Below are 21,498 nucleotides of genomic sequence, written 5' to 3' on the forward strand. Positions count from 1 at the left end.
GGTGTGGTGGCAATGAGGGGGAGGAGAGGGGGCAGAGGGCTGCTGGACACTGGAGGATGATGAGGAGGAAGAGGAGGCAACAGAGGTGGAGGTGAAAACTTCCTCTCCATCCTTGAGTAGAAAGTCCTGGTTAGTAGATGATCCCACTCTGTGTTCCTCCTCCGGCAGCTCCATGACTGAGTTTCTTCTTCCGTGGTGGTTCACTTCAACAAGCCATTCTAAACTTATACCCCTTAAACTCCTCTTCCTCAACTGTGCGTCTTATCAAACAGAATTGTGCTGTGGTCTAGGGTCAACCAGTAAAATCTGCTTCTCTTCCAGCTCCTTTCCTTCCTTCCTTCTTCTAACAACTCATGGCTAAGGAAGCCTCTCTCCTTGCTCTTTACTTTATTCTATATGAAGACGGCTGGGCTGACTGGCTATCATCACCAGCTACAAAACACAGACACAGAAACAACTGACATGCAGTCAGGAAGTCTCAAGTCTTGATGAAACAAGCAACAGTAAGGCTCTGTCATTATCTCACCCAGATTCTCTCTTCCAACCTGTTGCTACTCATCCTTTCTTTTCTCAGCTTCATCTGCCTCTCTTCTCACTCTCTTCACATACTTTTATCTCTCACTCATCTCTGTGGCTCCCCCTCTCTTTTTCTCAGTCCCTCCTACTCTTCGTTCCTCTCACTTTCATTGGCTATGAGTGGGATATGAATGTGTGGCCTCCCATCAGTGCATCTGTGCAGCAGTCGAAAAAAAGAAGGAAATGAACTAATTTTCTCCTCCTCAGAGCTGCGGCAGAAGCTAAACACGGGCCTCTGGTTTCTTTACCAAACACTCCCACAGCACGGCACAACACAAGCTGAGGAGGACATCGGTGTCAAACACTATAACACATACGTATGGAGAAGATCAGCCTATTCCCAGCTTTGGAAGAGGTTGTATTTTAAGCTGCCTCTCACTTGGACCACATTTCCAAAGCAGCACATTGCAATGTACTTCCCTCCCACATAAGTTTTACATAAAGATGGTGTACCAGCCTACACCAGCCAGCAAGAAAGAAAGGGGAATACTGCATTAAAGTAGAGGTCACAGGGCCCACGCAGACATCATCACCACGTGCCCATAGCCGCTACATCCCCTGTGTTCTGCACTGAGGTGGAGCTCGGGATGAGCCACGGTTATTTTTGACAGCCAATTAAAATGGAGAAGGGTGACGGAGTCAGATTTCTTCTGTTAGGAGGAGGGGTTGGGTTCAGGGCAGGGGTCAGGGTTAGGTTTAGGGTTAGGGTTAGGTTTAGGGTAAGGTTTTGGGGTTAGGGTTAGCTTTAGGGTTATGGTTAGCTTTAGGTTTAGGTTTAGGGTTAGTGTTAGGGTTAGGGTTAGGTTTAGGGTAAGGTTTTGGGGTTAGGGTTAGCTTTAGGGTTAGGGTTAGCTTTACGGTTAGGTTTAGGTTTAGGGTTAGGGTTAGGGTTAGTTTTAGGGTTAGGTTTAGGGTTAGGGTTAGGGTTAGGTTTAGGGTAAGGTTTTGGGGTTAGGGTTAGCTTTAGGGTTAGGGTTAGCTTTACGGTTAGGTTTAGGTTTAGGTTTAGGGTTAGGGTTAGTGTTAGGTTTAGGGTTAGGGTTAGGTTTAGGTTTAAGGATGGAAGGGTGGTGTTCGTGGATTGGTTAAAGCTAATGACCATAAGCCTCAATCAAGGATTAGATCAGTGGTTACAAAACATTTTCAGTCAGCCATCCATTAATATTGGCAAAATATTGCGTTTTATAACAATTAGTAATAATATAGTGACCTCGTGATGAAAATAAAACGCTATGGTTGACAAAACAATTATCAATAACTGTAGCAAGAAAATATGCTTGACAGAGGCTCCTTTCTCACCTCAGGGAACATGATGAATATGGTGACAAACAGCCTTCACTATCTAAACCCTTCTCGTAGTTCTCATTTATCATCATCTCAGCCTGTGTCATAGTTCAAAATCTGTGTTCTCAAGTCATATCTCATACCAACTACAGCTTTCCACACCTTTATCCAGAGCCCATCTGAGCGCAGCAGATAAGTCATGTCTCATACCAACTACAGCTTTCCACAACTTTATCCAGAGCCCGTCTGAGCTCAGCAGGTAAGTCATGTCTCCTACCAACTACAGCTTTCCACACCTTTATCCAGAGCCCGTCTGAGCTCAGCAGATAAGTCATGTCTCATACCAACCACAGCTTTCCACACCTTTATCCAGAGCCCGTCTGAGCGCAGCAGATAAGTCATGTCTCATACCAACTACAGCTTTCCACAACTTTATCCAGAGCCCGTCTGAGCTCAGCAGATAAGTCATGTCTCCTACCAACTACAGCTTTCCACAACTTTATCCAGAGCCCGTCTGAGCTCAGCAGATAAGTCATGTCTCCTACCAACTACAGCTTTCCACACCTTTATCCAGAGCCCGTCTGAGCGCAGCAGATAAGTCATGTCTCATACCAACTACAGCTTTCCACACCTTTATCCAGAGCCCGTCTGAGCTCAGCAGATAAGTCATGTCTCCTACCAACTACAGCTTTCCACACCTTTATCCAGAGCCCGTCTGAGCGCAGCAGATAAGTCATGTCTCATACCAACTACAGCTTTCCACACCTTTATCCAGAGCCCGTCTGAGCTCAGCAGATAAGTCATGTCTCCTACCAACTACAGCTTTCCACACCTTTATCCAGAGCCCGTCTGAGCGCAGCAGGTAAGGAGGTGGCTGTGTGAGGCTAATGATTAATGCCCCTGGTCAAGTAAGTCCTCTCGTTAATGTGTTGGTGTGACTGTTGTCTTTTTCTTACCATCATTGTTGTCACTGGATAAGGGACATGGTGGGCCTGAATGACAGTGGCCTCAGGCTGTCTGTACATGTCTGTACTTGTCTGTACATGGGACCAGCTGACTGGCTTTACTGTATGTTAACCACCACGTAGAAGTACTGCATACTTTACCAGCACGTAGAATTACTGCATACTTTACTGTATGTTAACCAACACGTACAGGTACTGCATAGTTCTCTCGTCCGCTAATTTTTCAGGCCACTTGAATCATTCAGCCATTCATAATAAACCATTCTACAGTACATTAATGACATTCAATACAAAGAAAATACAACCAACAGAATGCCACTGGTTCAAATCCTGACCAGTGGTTTGCCTATCAACATAAATGGTTCTCAGCAGGGTGGCAGCAGCCCAAAAGGAGGCATCAGGTAGCTTCCAGGGGGACCTGAGCTGATAGGAAATTATTGAAAGCTTCAATCGCAAAACGTAAAGATATAAGTAATAATTATTGAGTTGAAGAAACGATACATAGTAAGAGTAAGATACAGAGTAAGATACAGAGTAAGATACACAGTAAGATACAAAATAAGATACAGAATAAGAAACATAGTAAGATACAGAGTAAGATACAGAGTAGGATACATAGTAACATACAGAGTAAGATACACAGTAAGATCCATAGTAACACACAGAGTAACATACAGAGTAACATACATACTAAAATACAGAGTAAGATAGATACATAGTAAGATACGGAGTAGGATAAAGAATAAGATACAGAGTAAGATACATAGTAAGATAGAGTAAGATACAGAGTAAGATACATAGTGAGATACATAGTAAGATACACAGTAAGATACAGAGTAAGATACAGAGTAAAATATATAGAAAGATACAAAAGTAAGATACAGAGTAAGATACAAAGGAAGATACAGAGTAAGAAACATAGTAAGATACATAGTAAGATACATATTAAGATACAAAGTAAGATACATAGTAAGATACGGAGTAGGATGAAGAATAAGATACAGAGTAAGATACATAGTAAGATAGAGTAAAATACATAGTAAGATACAAAGTAAGATACAGAGTAAGATACAAAGGAAGATACAGAGTAAGAAACATAGTAAGATACATAGTAAGATACATAGTAAGATACAAAGTAAGATACAGAGTAAGATACATAGTAAGATACAAAATAAGATACAGAGTAAGATACATAGTAAGATACAAAGTAAGATACAGAATAAGAAACATAGTAAGATACAGAGTAAGATACATAGTAAGATACAGAGTAAGAAACATAGCATAAGATACAGAGTAAGATACATAATAAGATACAAAGTAAGATACATAATTAGATACAGAGTAAGATGGAGTAAGATACATAGTAAGATACATAGTAAGATACATAATAAGATACAAAGTAAGATACATAATAAGATACAGAGTAAGATGGAGTAAGATACATAGTAAGATACATAGTAAGATACAAAGTAAGATACAGAGTAAGATACATAGTAAGATACATAGTAAGATACAGAGTAAGATACATAATAAGATACAAAGTAAGATACAGAGTAAGATACAGAGTAAGATACAGAGTAAGATACAGAGTAAGATGGAGTAAGATACAGAGTAAGATACATAGTAAGATACAGAGTAAGATACATAGTAAGATACAAAATAAGATACAGAGTAAGATACATAGTAATATACAAAGTAAGATACAGAATAAGAAACATAGTAAGATACAGAGTAAGATACATAGTAAGATACAGAGTAAGAAACATAGTATAAGATACAGAGTAAGATACATAATAAGATACAAAGTAAGATACATAATTAGATACAGAGTAAGATGGAGTAAGATACATAGTAAGATACATAGTAAGATACAGAGTAAGATACATAATAAGATACAAAGTAAGATACAGAGTAAGATACAGAGTAAGATACAGAGTAAGATACAGAGTACGATGGAGTAAGATACAGAGTAAGATACATAGTAAGATACAGAGTAAGATACAAAGTAAGATACAGAGTAAGATACATAGTAAGATACATAGTAAGATACATAATAAGATACAAAGTAAGATACATAATAAGATACAGAGTAAGATGGAGTAAGATACATAGTAAGATACATAGTAAGATACAAAGTAAGATACAGAGTAAGATACATAGTAAGATACATAGTAAGATACAGAGTAAGATACATAATAAGATACAAAGTAAGATACAGAGTAAGATACAGAGTAAGATACAGAGTAAGATACAGAGTAAGATGGAGTAAGATACAGAGTAAGATACATAGTAAGATACAGAGTAAGATACAAAGTAAGATACAGAGTAAGATACATAGTAAGATACAAAATAAGATACAGAGTAAGATACATAGTAATATACAAAGTAAGATACAGAATAAGAAACATAGTAAGATACAGAGTAAGATACATAGTAAGATACAGAGTAAGAAACATAGTATAAGATACAGAGTAAGATACATAATAAGATACAAAGTAAGATACATAATTAGATACAGAGTAAGATGGAGTAAGATACATAGTAAGATACATAGTAAGATACATAATAAGATACAAAGTAAGATACATAATAAGCTACAGAGTAAGATGGAGTAAGATACATAGTAAGATACATAGTAAGATACAGAGTAAGATACATAGTAAGATACATAGTAAGATACAGAGTAAGATACATAATAAGATACAAAGTAAGATACAGAGTAAGATACAGAGTAAGATACAGAGTAAGATACAGAGTAAGACGGAGTAAGATACAGAGTAAGATACATAGTAAGATACAGAGTAAGATGGAGTAAGATACATAGTACGATACAGAGTAAGATACAGAGTAAGATGGAGTAAGATACATAGTACGATACAGAGTAAGATGGAGTAAGATACAGAGTAAGATACATAGTAAGATACAGAGTAAGAAACATAGCATAAGATACAGAGTAAGATACATAATACGATACATAATAAGATACAGAGTAAGATGGAGTAAGATACATAGTAAGATACATAGTAAGATACAAAGTAAGATACATAGTAAGATACAGAGTAAGATACATAATAAGATACAAAGTAAGATACAGAGTAAGATACAGAATAAGATGGAGTAAGAGACATAGTAAGATACATAGTAAGATACAAAGTAAGATACAGAGTAAGATACATAGTAAGATACGTAGTAAGATACAGAGTAAGATACATAATAAGATACAAAGTAAGATACAGAGTAAGAAACATAGTAAGATACAGAGTAAGATACATAGTAAGATACAGAGTAAGATACAGAGTAAGAAACATAGCATAAGATACAGAGTAAGATACAGAATAAGATGGAGTAAGAGACATAGTAAGATACATAGTAAGATACAAAGTAAGATACAGAGTAAGATACATAGTAAGATACAGAGTAAGATACGGAGTAAGATACAGAGTAAGATACAGAGTAAGATAGAGTAAGATACATAGTAAGATACAGAGTAAGATGGAGTAAGATACAGGGTAAGATACAGAGTAAAAAACATAGTAAGATACAGAGTAAGATGGAGTAAGATACAGAGTAAGATACAGAGTAAGAAACATAGTAAGATACAGAGTAAGATACATAGTAAGATACAGAGTAAGATACAGAGTAAGATGGAGTAAGATACAGAGTAAGATACAGAGTAAGAAACATAGTAAGATACAGAGTAAGATACATAGTAAGATACATAGTAAGATACAGAGTAAGATACAGAGTAAGAAACATAGTAAGATACATAGTAAGATACATAGTAAGATACAGAGTAAGATACATAATAAGATACAAAGTAAGATACAGAGTAAGATACAGAGTAAGATACAGAGTAAGATACAGAGTAAGATGGAGTAAGATACAGAGTAAGATACATAGTAAGATACAGAGTAAGATACATAGTAAGATACAAAATAAGATACAGAGTAAGATACATAGTAATATACAAAGTAAGATACAGAATAAGAAACATAGTAAGATACAGAGTAAGATACATAGTAAGATACAGAGTAAGAAACATAGTATAAGATACAGAGTAAGATACATAATAAGATACAAAGTAAGATACATAATTAGATACAGAGTAAGATGGAGTAAGATACATAGTAAGATACATAGTAAGATACAGAGTAAGATACATAATAAGATACAAAGTAAGATACAGAGTAAGATACAGAGTAAGATACAGAGTAAGATACAGAGTAAGATGGAGTAAGATACAGAGTAAGATACATAGTAAGATACAGAGTAAGATACAAAGTAAGATACAGAGTAAGATACATAGTAAGATACAAAATAAGATACAGAGTAAGATACATAGTAAGATACAAAATAAGATACAGAGTAAGATACATAGTAATATACAAAGTAAGAAACATAGTATAAGATACAGAGTAAGATACATAATAAGTTACAAAGTAAGATACATAATTAGATACAGAGTAAGATGGAGTAAGATACATAGTAAGATACATAGTAAGATACATAATAAGATACAAAGTAAGATACATAATAAGATACAGAGTAAGATGGAGTAAGATACATAGTAAGATACATAGTAAGATACAAAGTAAGATACAGAGTAAGATACATAGTAAGATACATAGTAAGATACAGAGTAAGATACATAATAAGATACAAAGTAAGATACAGAGTAAGATACAGAGTAAGATACAGAGTAAGATACAGAGTAAGATGGAGTAAGATACAGAGTAAGATACATAGTAAGATACAGAGTAAGATGGAGTAAGATACATAGTACGATACAGAGTAAGATACAGAGTAAGATGGAGTAAGATACATAGTACGATACAGAGTAAGATGGAGTAAGATACAGAGTAAGATACATAGTAAGATACAGAGTAAGAAACATAGCATAAGATACAGAGTAAGATACATAATACGATACATAATAAGATACAAAGTAAGATACATAGTAAGATACAGAGTAAGATACATAATAAGATACAAAGTAAGATACAGAGTAAGATACAGAATAAGATGGAGTAAGAGACATAGTAAGATACATAGTAAGATACAAAGTAAGATACAGAGTAAGATACATAGTAAGATACGTAGTAAGATACAGAGTAAGATACATAATAAGATACATAGTAAGATACAGAGTAAGATACATAGTAAGATACAGAGTAAGATACAGAGTAAGAAACATAGCATAAGATACAGAGTAAGATACAGAATAAGATGGAGTAAGAGACATAGTAAGATACATAGTAAGATACAAAGTAAGATACAGAGTAAGATACATAGTAAGATACAGAGTAAGATACGGAGTAAGATACAGAGTAAGATACAGAGTAAGATAGAGTAAGATACATAGTAAGATACAGAGTAAGATGGAGTAAGATACAGGGTAAGATACAGAGTAAAACACATAGTAAGATACAGAGTAAGATGGAGTAAGATACAGAGTAAGATACAGAGTAAGAAATATAGTAAGATACAGAGTAAGATACATAGTAAGATACAGAGTAAGATACAGAGTAAGATGGAGTAAGATACAGAGTAAGATACAGAGTAAGAAACATAGTAAGATACAGAGTAAGATACATAGTAAGATACAGAGTAAGACACATAGTAAGAAACATAGTAAGATACAGAGTAAGATACATAGTAAGATACAGAGTAAGATACAGAGTAAGATACAGAGTAAGAAACATAGTAAGATACAGAGTAAGATACATAGTAAGATACAGAGTAAGATACAGAGTAAGAAACATAGTAAGATACAGAGTAAGATACATAGTAAGATAGAGTAAGATACAGAGTAAGATGGAGTAAGATAGAGAGTAAGATACAGAGTAAAAAACATAGTAAGATACAGAGTAAGATGGAGTAAAATACAGAGTAAGATACAGAGTAAAAAACATAGTAAGATACAGAGTAAGATGGAGTAAGATACAGAGTAAGATACAGAGTAAGATACAGAGTAAGAAACATAGTAAGAAACATAGTAAGATACAGAGTAAGATACAGAGTAAGCAGCTAACTCCATGTCACATACAACAGCCTTCCGGGGGAAAAGGAAATAAAGGATTTTTACTTTTTAATTATTTGAGGGTTACTAAGAACGACAATTATTATTGTAAATCAATTTTTTGCTTTTTAGGAATCAGGAATACTTAAATTTGTTGTTTCCCCCAGCCGACAGCAGTGTAACACAAAGACAAAAACACATCCAAAACCTACAAGGAGTACAAGAACACACATACCCAAACTAACACACATATCCAAACTAACACACATATCCAACCTAACACACACCCAAACTAACACACTTACACAAACTAACACACATACACAAACTAACACACATACCCACACTAACACACATATCCAAACTAACACACATATCCAAACTAACACATCTATCCAAACTAACACACATACCCAAACTCAACACACATACACAAAGTAACACGCGTTCCCAAATTAACACACATACCCAAACTAACCCACATACAAAAACTGACACACATACCCAAACTAACACACATATCCAAACTAACACACATACACAAACTAGGACACATACCCAAACTAACACACATACCCACACTAACACATATATCCAAACTAACACACATACCCAAACTAACACACATACACAAAGTAATACACAAACCCAAAATAGCACACATACCCAAACTAACACACATACCCAAACTAACACAGATACACAAAGTAACACACATACCCAAATTAACACACATACCCACACTAACACACATATCCAAACTAACACACATATCCACACTAACACACATACCCACACTAACACACATATCCAAACTAAAACACACATACCCACACTAACACATATATCCAAACACACATACCCAAATTAACACACATATCCAAACAAACACATACATCCAAACTAATACACATACCCAAACTAACATATATATCCAAAGTAACACATATACCCAAACTAACACACATACCCAAACTAACACACATACCCAAAGTAACACCCATATCCAAACTAACACACATACCCAAACCAACACAAATACACAAACTAACACACATACCCAAACTAACACATACCCAAACTAACACACATATCCAAACTAACACGCATACCCAAACTAACACACATACCCAAACTAAAACACATACCCAAGCTAACACACATAAACAAACTAACACACATACCCACACTAACACACATATCCAAACTAACACACATACCCAAACTAACACACATATCCAAACTAACACACATACCCAAACTAACACACATACCCCCAACTAAACACACATATCCAAACTAGCACACGTATCCAAACTAACACACATACCCAAACTAACACACTTACACAAACTAACACACATACACAAACTAACACACATACCCACACTAACACACATATCCAAACTAACACACATATCCAAACTAACACATCTATCCAAACTAACACACATACCCAAACTCAACACACATACACAAAGTAACACGCGTTCCCAAATTAACACACATACCCAAACTAACCCACATACAAAAACTGACACACATACCCAAACTAACACACATATCCAAACTAACACACATACACAAACTAGGACACATACCCAAACTAACACACATACCCACACTAACACATATATCCAAACTAACACACATACCCAAACTAACACACATACACAAAGTAATACACAAACCCAAAATAGCACACATACCCAAACTAACACACATACCCAAACTAACACAGATACACAAAGTAACACACATACCCAAATTAACACACATACCCACACTAACACACATATCCAAACTAACACACATATCCACACTAACACACATACCCACACTAACACACATATCCAAACTAAAACACACATACCCACACTAACACATATATCCAAACACACATACCCAAATTAACACACATATCCAAACAAACACATACATCCAAACTAACACACATACCCAAACTAACATATATATCCAAAGTAACACATATACCCAAACTAACACACATACCCAAACTAACACACATACCCAAAGTAACACCCATATCCAAACTAACACACATACCCAAACCAACACAAATACACAAACTAACACACATACCCAAACTAACACATACCCAAACTAACACACATATCCAAACTAACACGCATACCCAAACTAACACACATACCCAAACTAAAACACATACCCAAGCTAACACACATAAACAAACTAACACACATACCCACACTAACACACATATCCAAACTAACACACATACCCAAACTAACACACATATCCAAACTAACACACATACCCAAACTAACACACATACCCCCAACTAAACACACATATCCAAACTAGCACACGTATCCAAACTAACACACATACCCAAACTAACACACATACACAAAGTAATACACATTCCTAAATTAACACACATGCACAAACTAACAAATTTACACAAACTAGCACACATACACAAACTAACACACATATCCAAACAAACACACATATCCAAACTAACACACATATCCAAACTAACACACATATCCAAACTAACACACATACCCAAACTAACACACATATCTAAACTAACACACATATCCAAACTAACACACACATATCCACACTAACACACATACCCAAATTAACACACATACTCACACTAACACACATATCCAAACTAACACACATACCCAAACTAACACACATACCCAAACTAACACACATACCCAAAGTAACACACATACCCAAACTAACACACATATCCAAACTAACACACATATCCAAACTAACACACATAGCCAAACTAACACACATATCCAAACTAACACACATATCCAAACTAACACACACATATCCAAACTAACACACATATCCAAAGTAACACACATACTCACACTAAAACACATATCCAAACTAACACACATACACAAACTAACACACATATTCAAACTAACACACATACCCAAACTAAGACACATACCCAAACTAACACACATATCCAAACTAACACACACATACCCAAACGAACACACATATCCAAACTAACACACATATCAAAACTAACACACACATATCCAAACTAACACACATACACAAACTAACACACATATTCAAACTAACACACATACCCAAACTAAGACACATACCCAAACTAACACACATATCCAAACTAACACACATATCCAAACTAACACACATATCCAAACTAACACACATACCCAAACTAACACACATATCCAAACTAACACACATATCCAAACTAACACACACACCCACACTAACACACATAACCAAACTAACACACATACCCAAACTAGCACACATACCCACACTAACACACATATCCAAACTAACACAAATACCCACACTAACACACATAACCAAACTAACACACATATCCAAACTAACACACACATATCCAAATTGACACACATACCCAAACTAACAGACATACCCAAACTAACACACATATCCAAACTAACACACATACCCAAACTAACACACATATCCAAACTAACACACATATCCAAACTAACACACATATCCAAACTAACACACATATCCAAACACACATAACCAAAGTAACACACAAATATCCAAACTAACACATATATCCAAAATAACACACATATCCAAACTAACACACATATCCAAACACACATAACCAAACTAACACACACATAACCAAACTAACACACATATCCAAACTAACACACACATATCCAAACTAACACACACATAACCAAACTAACACACAAATATCCAAACTAACACACATATCCATCCAAACTAACACACATATACAAACTAACACACATATATCGAAACTAAAACACATACACAAACTAACACACATACCCAAAATAGCACACATACCCAAACTAACACACATGCACAAAGTTACACACATACCCAAAATAGCACACATACACAAACTAGCACACATACCCAAACTAACACACATACACAAACTAACACACATACACAAACTAACACAAATACACAAACTAACACACATACCCAACATAGCACACATACCCAAACTAACACACATACACAAAGTTACACACATACCCAAACTAACACACATACCCAAAATAGCACACATACCCAAACTAAAACACATATCCAAACTAACACACATATCTAAACTAACACACATATCCAAACTAACATACATATCCAAACTAACACACACATATCCAAACTAACACACACATATCCAAATTGACACACATACCCACACTATCAGACATATCCAAAGTAACACACATATCCAAACTAACACACATATCCAAACTAACACACATATCCAAACACACATAACCAAAGTAACACACAAATATCCAAACTAACACATATATCCAAAATAACACACATATCCAAACTAACACACATATCCAAACACACATAACCAAACTAACACACACATAACCAAACTAACACACAAATATCCAAACTAACACACATATCCATCCAAACTAACACACATATACCAACTAACACACAAATATCGAAACTAAAACACATACACAAACTAACACACATACCCAAAATAGCACACATACCCAAACTAACACACATGCACAAAGTTAAACACATACCCAAAATAGCACACATACACAAACTAGCACACATACCCAAACTAACACACATACACAAACTAACACACATACCCAAACTAACACAAATACACAAACTAACACACATACCCAACATAGCACACATACCCAAACTAACACACATACACAAAGTTACACACATACCCAAACTAACACACATACCCAAAATAGCACACATACCCAAACTAACACACATACCCAAACTAACACACATACCCAAACTAACACACATATCCAAGCTAACACACATACCCAAACTAATACACATACCCACACTAACACACAGCTAGTGGACGCACACTTATCACAACCTCACCCACCATGCACAGGAACGACAGAATCTCACCATGTCTCAGCTCCACACACCACTTCCTCATCAAACATGACTTTCACATCATAACAATGTATCTCATTATATCACATTATAACATGAACTGTTTCACAAGTTATCACATCATAAAGTGTAATGATTTATGTTATGACAATAAGCTGTCACGTTATAACATGAACTGTTTCACAAGTTATCACATCATAAAGTGTAATGATTTATGTTATGACAATAAGCTGTCATGTTATAACATGAACTGTTTCACAAGTTATCGCATCATAAAGTGTAATGATTTATGTTATGACAATAAGCTGTCATGTTATAACATGAACTGTTTCACAAGTTATCGCATCATAAAGTGTAATGATTTATGTTATGACAATAAGCTGTCACGTTATAACATGAACTGTTTCACAAGTTATCGCATCATAAAGTGTAATGATTTACGTTATGACAATAAGCTGTCACGTTATAACATGAACTGTTTCAAAAGTTATCACATCATAAAGTGTAATGATTTATGTTATGACAATAAGCTGTCATGTTATAACATGAACTGTTTCACAAGTTATCGCATCATAAAGTGTAATGATTTATGTTATGACAATAAGCTGTCACGTTATAACATGAACTGTTTCACAAGTTATCGCATCATAAAGTGTAATGATTTATGTTATGACAATAAGCTGTCACGTTATAACATGAGCTGTTTCACAAGTTATCGCATCATAAAGTGTAATGATTTATGTTATGACAATAAGCTGTCACGTTATAACATGAAAAACATCTTGTTATAACGAACTTTTCACATTATAACCTGATACTGAACGGTTTTTCTCTTTCTGGCATGGCAGCAGTGCGCTGCCGTGATATTGGGTTGGTTCTGTAAGGACGCTCAGTCCCATTATGACTGAAGACAGGGTTCAGGCCCAGGGTTACGCTTACGTAGAGCTGGTTTCCCCTGGCCCAGGGTTCAACTACCATCATGCTGATTTTCTGGACTTGTTAGTTAACATTAGTCCTCAGCCCAGATGACACAAACCCTTCATTTTAGCAGTGACGTCCTCTCAAACAAAGTGTGCCATGCTGTTTGTGCACAGTGTGCTCAAGAGTCACATTTTTATATACATGTACCCATCCATTATCCATCCATTATCCATCCATCCATCACCCATCCATTATCCCTCCATCCATCCATCCAGCCAGCCAGCCATTATCCATCCATCCATCGCCCATCAATGATCCATCCATCCATCACCCATGCATTATCCATCCATTATCCATCCATCCATCAATCCATCCCGCCATTATCCGTCCATACAGCCAGTATCCATCCATCCATTATCCATCCATCCATCCCGCCATTATCCGTCCATCCAGCCAGTATCCATCCATCCATTATCCATCCATCCATCCATTATCCAAACCGCTTATCCTGCCCTCAGGGTTGCAGGGATGCTGGAGCCTATCCCAGCAGTCATTGAGCGGCAGGCAGGGAGACATTCTGAACAGACCACCAGACCATCACAGGGCCCCCCCCCCCCCACACACACACACACTTAGGGACAATTTAGTACGGCCGATTCACCTGACTTACAGTTTAATGTGTTTAATGTGTGCAGTTTAATGTGTATATACAGTATGTACACACACGTGTACATATGTGTACAGACTCCAGCAGACACAGATTAATCAGACAGTGCTGAAACAGTGAAACACCACTGCATGTGTAATGTTTATAAAACGCAAGAATCCACATACATAATTAGAAAGAAAGATTAATTTTTCATATTCAAGTGTGTTTTTGCTGTCAGCCAGCAAGTTTTACACTTCCTCATGTCAGCATGAACACACCGTCACACAAAAGTATTTGTCAGTTCAACTCTGACCTTGCGTTGAAGGGGAAGTGTTTGTGTGTGTGTGTGTGTGTGTGTGTGTGTGTGTGTGTGTGTGTGTGTGTGTGCGTGTGTGTGCTACTGATCTGTCAGTGGTGTATTGGCAGTATTGTTCATGCCCCACAGTAACATTGCTGTTATCTCACCTTGTTCCTGAGGAGAAGAGGAAGAGGAAGGAGGATGGGCGTCAGCATGACGATGAAGATGTTCCGGTAGTTCCACAACATTCTCCCCAAATGGCTCCTCATCTCAGCTCCTCAAAGACTCCTGGCAGACACAGAGATCTCCTTCTGCCTCATCCACTCCCAAAACAGAGGCCATCAAACCTCGTGGCTGACGGCTCTGTAATGTTCAGCACCTCAGACCACTCCGCTGGCCCTGGACCAGTTCAGACCACTCCGCTGGCCCTGGCCCTGGACCAGTCCACCCCTAAACCACATGAACAACAACACAGTTTAGTGTGGTGTGTCATGCAAACCCATGTTACAGAAGCAAACCTCTTAACATCACGTGTAAGTCATGTGATGTCAGGTGAACATCTTTCTGCCCAACACAAGAAGTAGACCTGAAACCTGGTCCTGTCACCACAGCACATCTTTCAGCTTCATGGCAACAGAATGTGGACATATTCTGGTATGATCGTCTACAGGTGAGTCCACACACTACTCACGTCAGGCTTAGTGTGTGTGTGTGTGTGTGTGTGTGTGTGTGTGTGTGTGTGTGTGTGTGTGTGTGTGTATGTGTGTGCACCTCCATAAACATTGGTTATAGGACTTCCTTAACAAGTGTTTCTTCCTCATTAGATTTCAGCATGTCAACTTCTGACCTCCCTTCTCTTTATCTGCTGCTGCTGTTAAACACTTACCAGCTCCACTTCATGACCTCTGACCCCTTGCTATTTCCTTTAGCAGCTCAGAAACAACAGAACTTTACACATCAGGGCCTGGAGGTTGACGGCATGCCCTCAGAGATGAATGGTGTTTTTCTGGTGACTGTGGGTTCATGGAAGACAAGCTGAGGTGGTGATGCAGATGAAACCAGTTCTTCAGCAGACACACATAGCGGTGAGGTTCTGACAGTCATTCCTGCAGTCAGTCTGCAGACAGCAGCACCAGCTTCCACTGACAGGAGTCAGGAACGTGTTTTCTCTGCTGCATGGACTCAGAAACAAAACCACTGAAGCAGCAAAGAGTAGCAGTGACTGGGAACAGGGAGGAACAGGGAGGTGTCACAGAAGGTGTGCATGTGAATCTCCTTAAAGTTTCATTCCTGCTGTGATTATGTGACAGGGCTGTTGTGTCAGATACACATAAAACCTGGTAGAACCTGAGTTGTACTTATTGATGTAGTACTATGTGTTGGTAAAGACCTTCTACCAGCTTGTTCTGTCATATCTGCTGGTTAGATGCAACACCTTCACTTCTTCTTCTAACTCAACACTACCTGCCTTCTTCTACCTCACCTGGCTGCTATGATGAAGATGGAAACACTATGCACCGTCATGTTTCCTGGCAAAGTCCTACCAGACACCAGCCATCCTTATCACACCACTACAGTCTGCAGGGTGTGGTGTTCACGAGTTAATTGTCTTAGATGTGCCAGACAGAAAGAATCATAGAGGACATTTGTTTACATGGACATCTGATTGTTGCTTTAACTGTCCATCTTTAGGATTATACCTTAAAATCTAAAGCGTGAGTTACGTCCAGTTCAGGTTTTCTGTTGAGAACATTTATGATTGATAAGGTCTCGGTCTGACTCCTCAAGTCTTCAAGAAGAAAGTCAAGGAAAACTCACTTCTCTCAGACCGAACATTTGAGACTTGGTTTTATTGGATCCAAATGAAACATGACAGCAACCACCAGACAACCTTCACCTTTCATTCAGAACTACTGACACATGTGTGCAGCGGATTTAAAGAGTCCAAAGTAAAACTGTAATGAGTTGTGGGGATACTCACCACTGCAACATCACATTAAACACATTTTGTTGAGTGACACATCTGGACACACAAAATCTGAAATGCATTAGGAAGACTCAGTAGGAAGTGATGGGTGGAACAAAACAATCCCAGAGAAATGATTGATAACAAAACTCATATGTCATTTTCACAATATTGAACCCAAATGGCCCCAAATCACACACATTTAGCTTGAAAATCATGTTTTTCTCTGGAACGAGCCTTTAAGACTTGACTGAAAAATGCATTTTACAAAGTTGTGTTTGTCTAAAAACTTGATTTTGATCAAATGTCTGTGAAAGTTTTAACACACTGACATCGGTCATGAAAATACTCATTTTCTCTTCACCTCTGAACGTTAACAGACTTGTCTTAAGTCGTCCTCTCTGACTGGTTTCAGAACACAACGGAACTATGCCTCCCACTTTCATGCTGTCTGTGTGGTTTCTTCTGTGAAAGAAAGCCATGGAAGATGAATCGTCACTAAAACGATGTAAATTCTGTACAAACGAGTTAACCCAAACTGGGAACCTTTATTTTCCATGACAATAAGTTAAAGTGTCCAGAAAAGGAGGAAACAGAATGTAGAAAAGAGGGAAAAGTGACCGAAGGTCATGAGCTCATGTGGAGGACTGGCTGCTGATGGATTTGGAGACCAGCTGGGTGCTCAAAGATCCGGACTGGGACTCCAGTTTGTTCAAGTACTCTGCCATGGTGGGGAACTGGGCAAAGTACCTCTGAGCCAGGATGTGTTTGTGTTTGACAGTTCGGATGAAGACTGGCCCGTATGCCTGGAGATGACAACAAGAACGTAATAAGAAAACGTTCCAGAACTGTCACATATAGGACCGGACAAGAGAGTTCTTCTAGTCTCTTTCCACTGATTCATCTCTGCAGTACAGACCAGATGACGAGTTGCCTGCTGAGTTGACTGTTTGTAGACAAGATGACCGTAACAGACAGGAAATATCAGACAGCTTGTGAATTCTCCAGAGACACTTTCTGTGTACTGATCTGATCACCAACCAAAATATTGCTAGTATGTCTCTGAAATCATAGCACCCTCTGCTGTCCAAACAAGGTACTTTACCTCATTAGTGTTATAACTCATATAGAACAATACTGTGTTACAACTCATATAGAACAATACTGTGTTACAACTCATACAGAATAATACTGTGCTATAACACATATAGAATAAGACTGTGTTATAATGCATATAGAATAATACTGTGCTATAACACATATAGAATTAGACTGTGTTATAACGCATATAGAACAATACTGTGCTATAACACATATAGAATAAGACTGTGTTATAACGCATATAGAATAATACTGTGCTATAACACATATAGAATAAGACTGTGTTATAATGCATATAGAATAATACTGTGCTATAACACATATAGAATAAGACTGTGTTATAACGCATAGAATAATACTGTGCTATAATGCATATAGAATAATACTGTGCTATAACACATATAGAATAAGACTGTGTTATAACACATATAGAATAATACTGTGCTATAACACATATAGAATAAGACTGTGTTACAACTCATATAGAATAATACTGTGCTATAACACATATAGAATAAGACTGTGTTACAACTCATATAGAATAAGACTGTGCTATAACACATATAGAATAAGACTGTGTTATAACACATAGAATAATACTGTGCTATAACACATATAGAATAAGACTGTGTTATAACGCATATAGAATAATACTGTGCTATAACACATATAGAATAAGACTGTGTTATAATGCATATAGAATAATACTGTGCTATAACACATATAGAATAAGACTGTGTTATAACACATAGAATAATACTGTGCTATAATGCATATAGAATAATACTGTGCTATAACACATATAGAATAAGACTGTGTTATAACACATATAGAATAATACTGTGCTATAACACATATAGAATAAGACTGTGTTACAACTCATATCGAATAATACTGTGCTATAACACATATAGAATAAGACTGTGTTACAACTCATATAGAATAATACTGTGCTATAACACATATAGAATAAGACTGCATATCAGAAAACGCTTTCAAAGCAGCATGATTAGATGTGGAGGTGACTTTTTGGACAGGATGTAAAAACATACTGAGTGTTGGAAGGAAAAGGTCTGTAGTTGTTACAGCATTTCTAATTTAATTTGCTACGGACATATTGAGATGGTCTTTACTGGATGTTAATGTGTGACCATCAATTAGAGGGTAAAGGTCCCTGAACAAGACACTACATGTCCACCTTCCTACTCTCATACCCCTTTTCCACCAAACTAGCTCTGGTTCTTGAACCGGTTCCATTCAAGATTCCTCATGTTGGTGAATTCATCATGTTGGTCACCATGATGGTGCAGTTGATGGCACAGCATCGGTATAGCACTCTCTAATACTTTCTTTGTTTTTGTTTATTCTCTGTGTGTATGGTTACTCAAACCAGATTACTTTCACTAGAGAAGAACTGCTTAACAGTAGGCAGTTCACTCCAGATAGTTTTTCACCAGCTTTCACAAATTGAAAAAAAAGTTTTTTGGAGATGTCTGTGAGGTGGTTAGGGCATCTGATTAGGATGCCTCCTGGGCACCTTCCTTTGGAGGTTTTCCAGGCATGGCCAACTGGGGGGACACCCCAGGGTAGACCCAGAACTCGCTTGAGGGACTACATGTCCAATCTGGCCTGGGAATGCCTTGGGATCCCCCAGGAGGAGCTGGAGGGCATTGCTGGGGAGAGGGATGTCTGGAGTGCCCTACTTAGCTTGCTGCCACCGTGATCCAACCCCGGAGAAGCAGCTGAAGATGAATGAATCAATGCATGAATGAATGTCTACCGTGAACCAACACATACTGATCAGTACTTAAGGTTTGACTTTCATCATCCACTGGAGCACAAACTAGGAGTCATCAGGACGCTGTACCACCGAGCTGACAATGTCCTCACTGACACAGTGGCTGGGGAAGGAAAGAAATCCCACATTAAACAGGCCTTGGTTACGTGCGGTTATCCTAACTGGGCGTTTGTCAAGGCCAGGAAAACGTCCAAACAGTGCACCAACTGATTGAAGAGAGGACAACAGCTGTCTAAGCATAAACCAGTGGTGATTCTGTATGTGGCGGGAGCGTCGGAACAGCTGAGATGCATATTTTCCAAACGCCGTGTCTCAGTTGCTTTCAAACCCCAAAATATGCTGCGCCAGAAGTTGATCCACCCCAAGGATCGGGTGCCCTGGCACAATCAGAGCAATATAGTGTACACTGTTAAGTGTCAGGAGGACTGCACCTCAGTAGACCAAAAGCTCTGCAGCGGGTCATCAAGGTGGCCCAGCATATCACCGGTACCCAGCTCCCAGCCATAAAAGACATTTATCACAAACGCTGCCTTCGAAGGTGTCTTGTACTTTATAGTACTTATATTAGTAATGAATGGACTGGAGACCAAGGCATAACGTTGACCTTTTACTAGGCATATCTTCAAGTCTCAACACTCGCGCATGCGCGCTCATTACATATCAAAACCTGCTCACTACACCTCCCCCTTTTAAACTGATAATTTCAGGATCTTTACAGAAAAATTAAATCATATGTTAATAAAGCCTAATGCTGATTTTACCAACAAGGCAGGGGAACAGCTGGCACCTTAAACATCTCTGTAAATGTGAGCATATGTAAACTGGTCAAATGAACGTCACATTTCACAGCTCATATCTAGACACACATTTCACGTCTCATTTTCCTTTTTTTTCTTCCTTTTTTTCACCTATGAACATATCAAGACAAGTACATAACCTAACTGAGAGGTAGGGTAGACTACCTTATCCTCTCT

General features: G+C 37.6%; 1 protein-coding gene across 1 annotated transcript in view; it reads right to left on the bottom strand.

Annotated features, from left to right (window-relative positions):
• Positions 1-18,064: 18,064 nt before the first annotated feature.
• The window catches only part of iqub (IQ motif and ubiquitin domain containing), a 45,947-nt gene continuing 42,513 nt past the window's right edge, over positions 18,065-21,498 (bottom strand). The window contains exon 12 of the mRNA XM_056281601.1: positions 18,065-18,431. Coding sequence (XP_056137576.1) covers positions 18,261-18,431 — 171 coding nt within the window. The 3' untranslated portion in view covers positions 18,065-18,260. The remainder of the gene's footprint in view (positions 18,432-21,498) is intronic.

This window comes from Lampris incognitus, chromosome 6 (genome assembly GCF_029633865.1).
Source record: "Lampris incognitus isolate fLamInc1 chromosome 6, fLamInc1.hap2, whole genome shotgun sequence".
In the NCBI taxonomy this organism is placed as follows: Eukaryota; Metazoa; Chordata; class Actinopteri; order Lampriformes; family Lampridae; genus Lampris; species Lampris incognitus.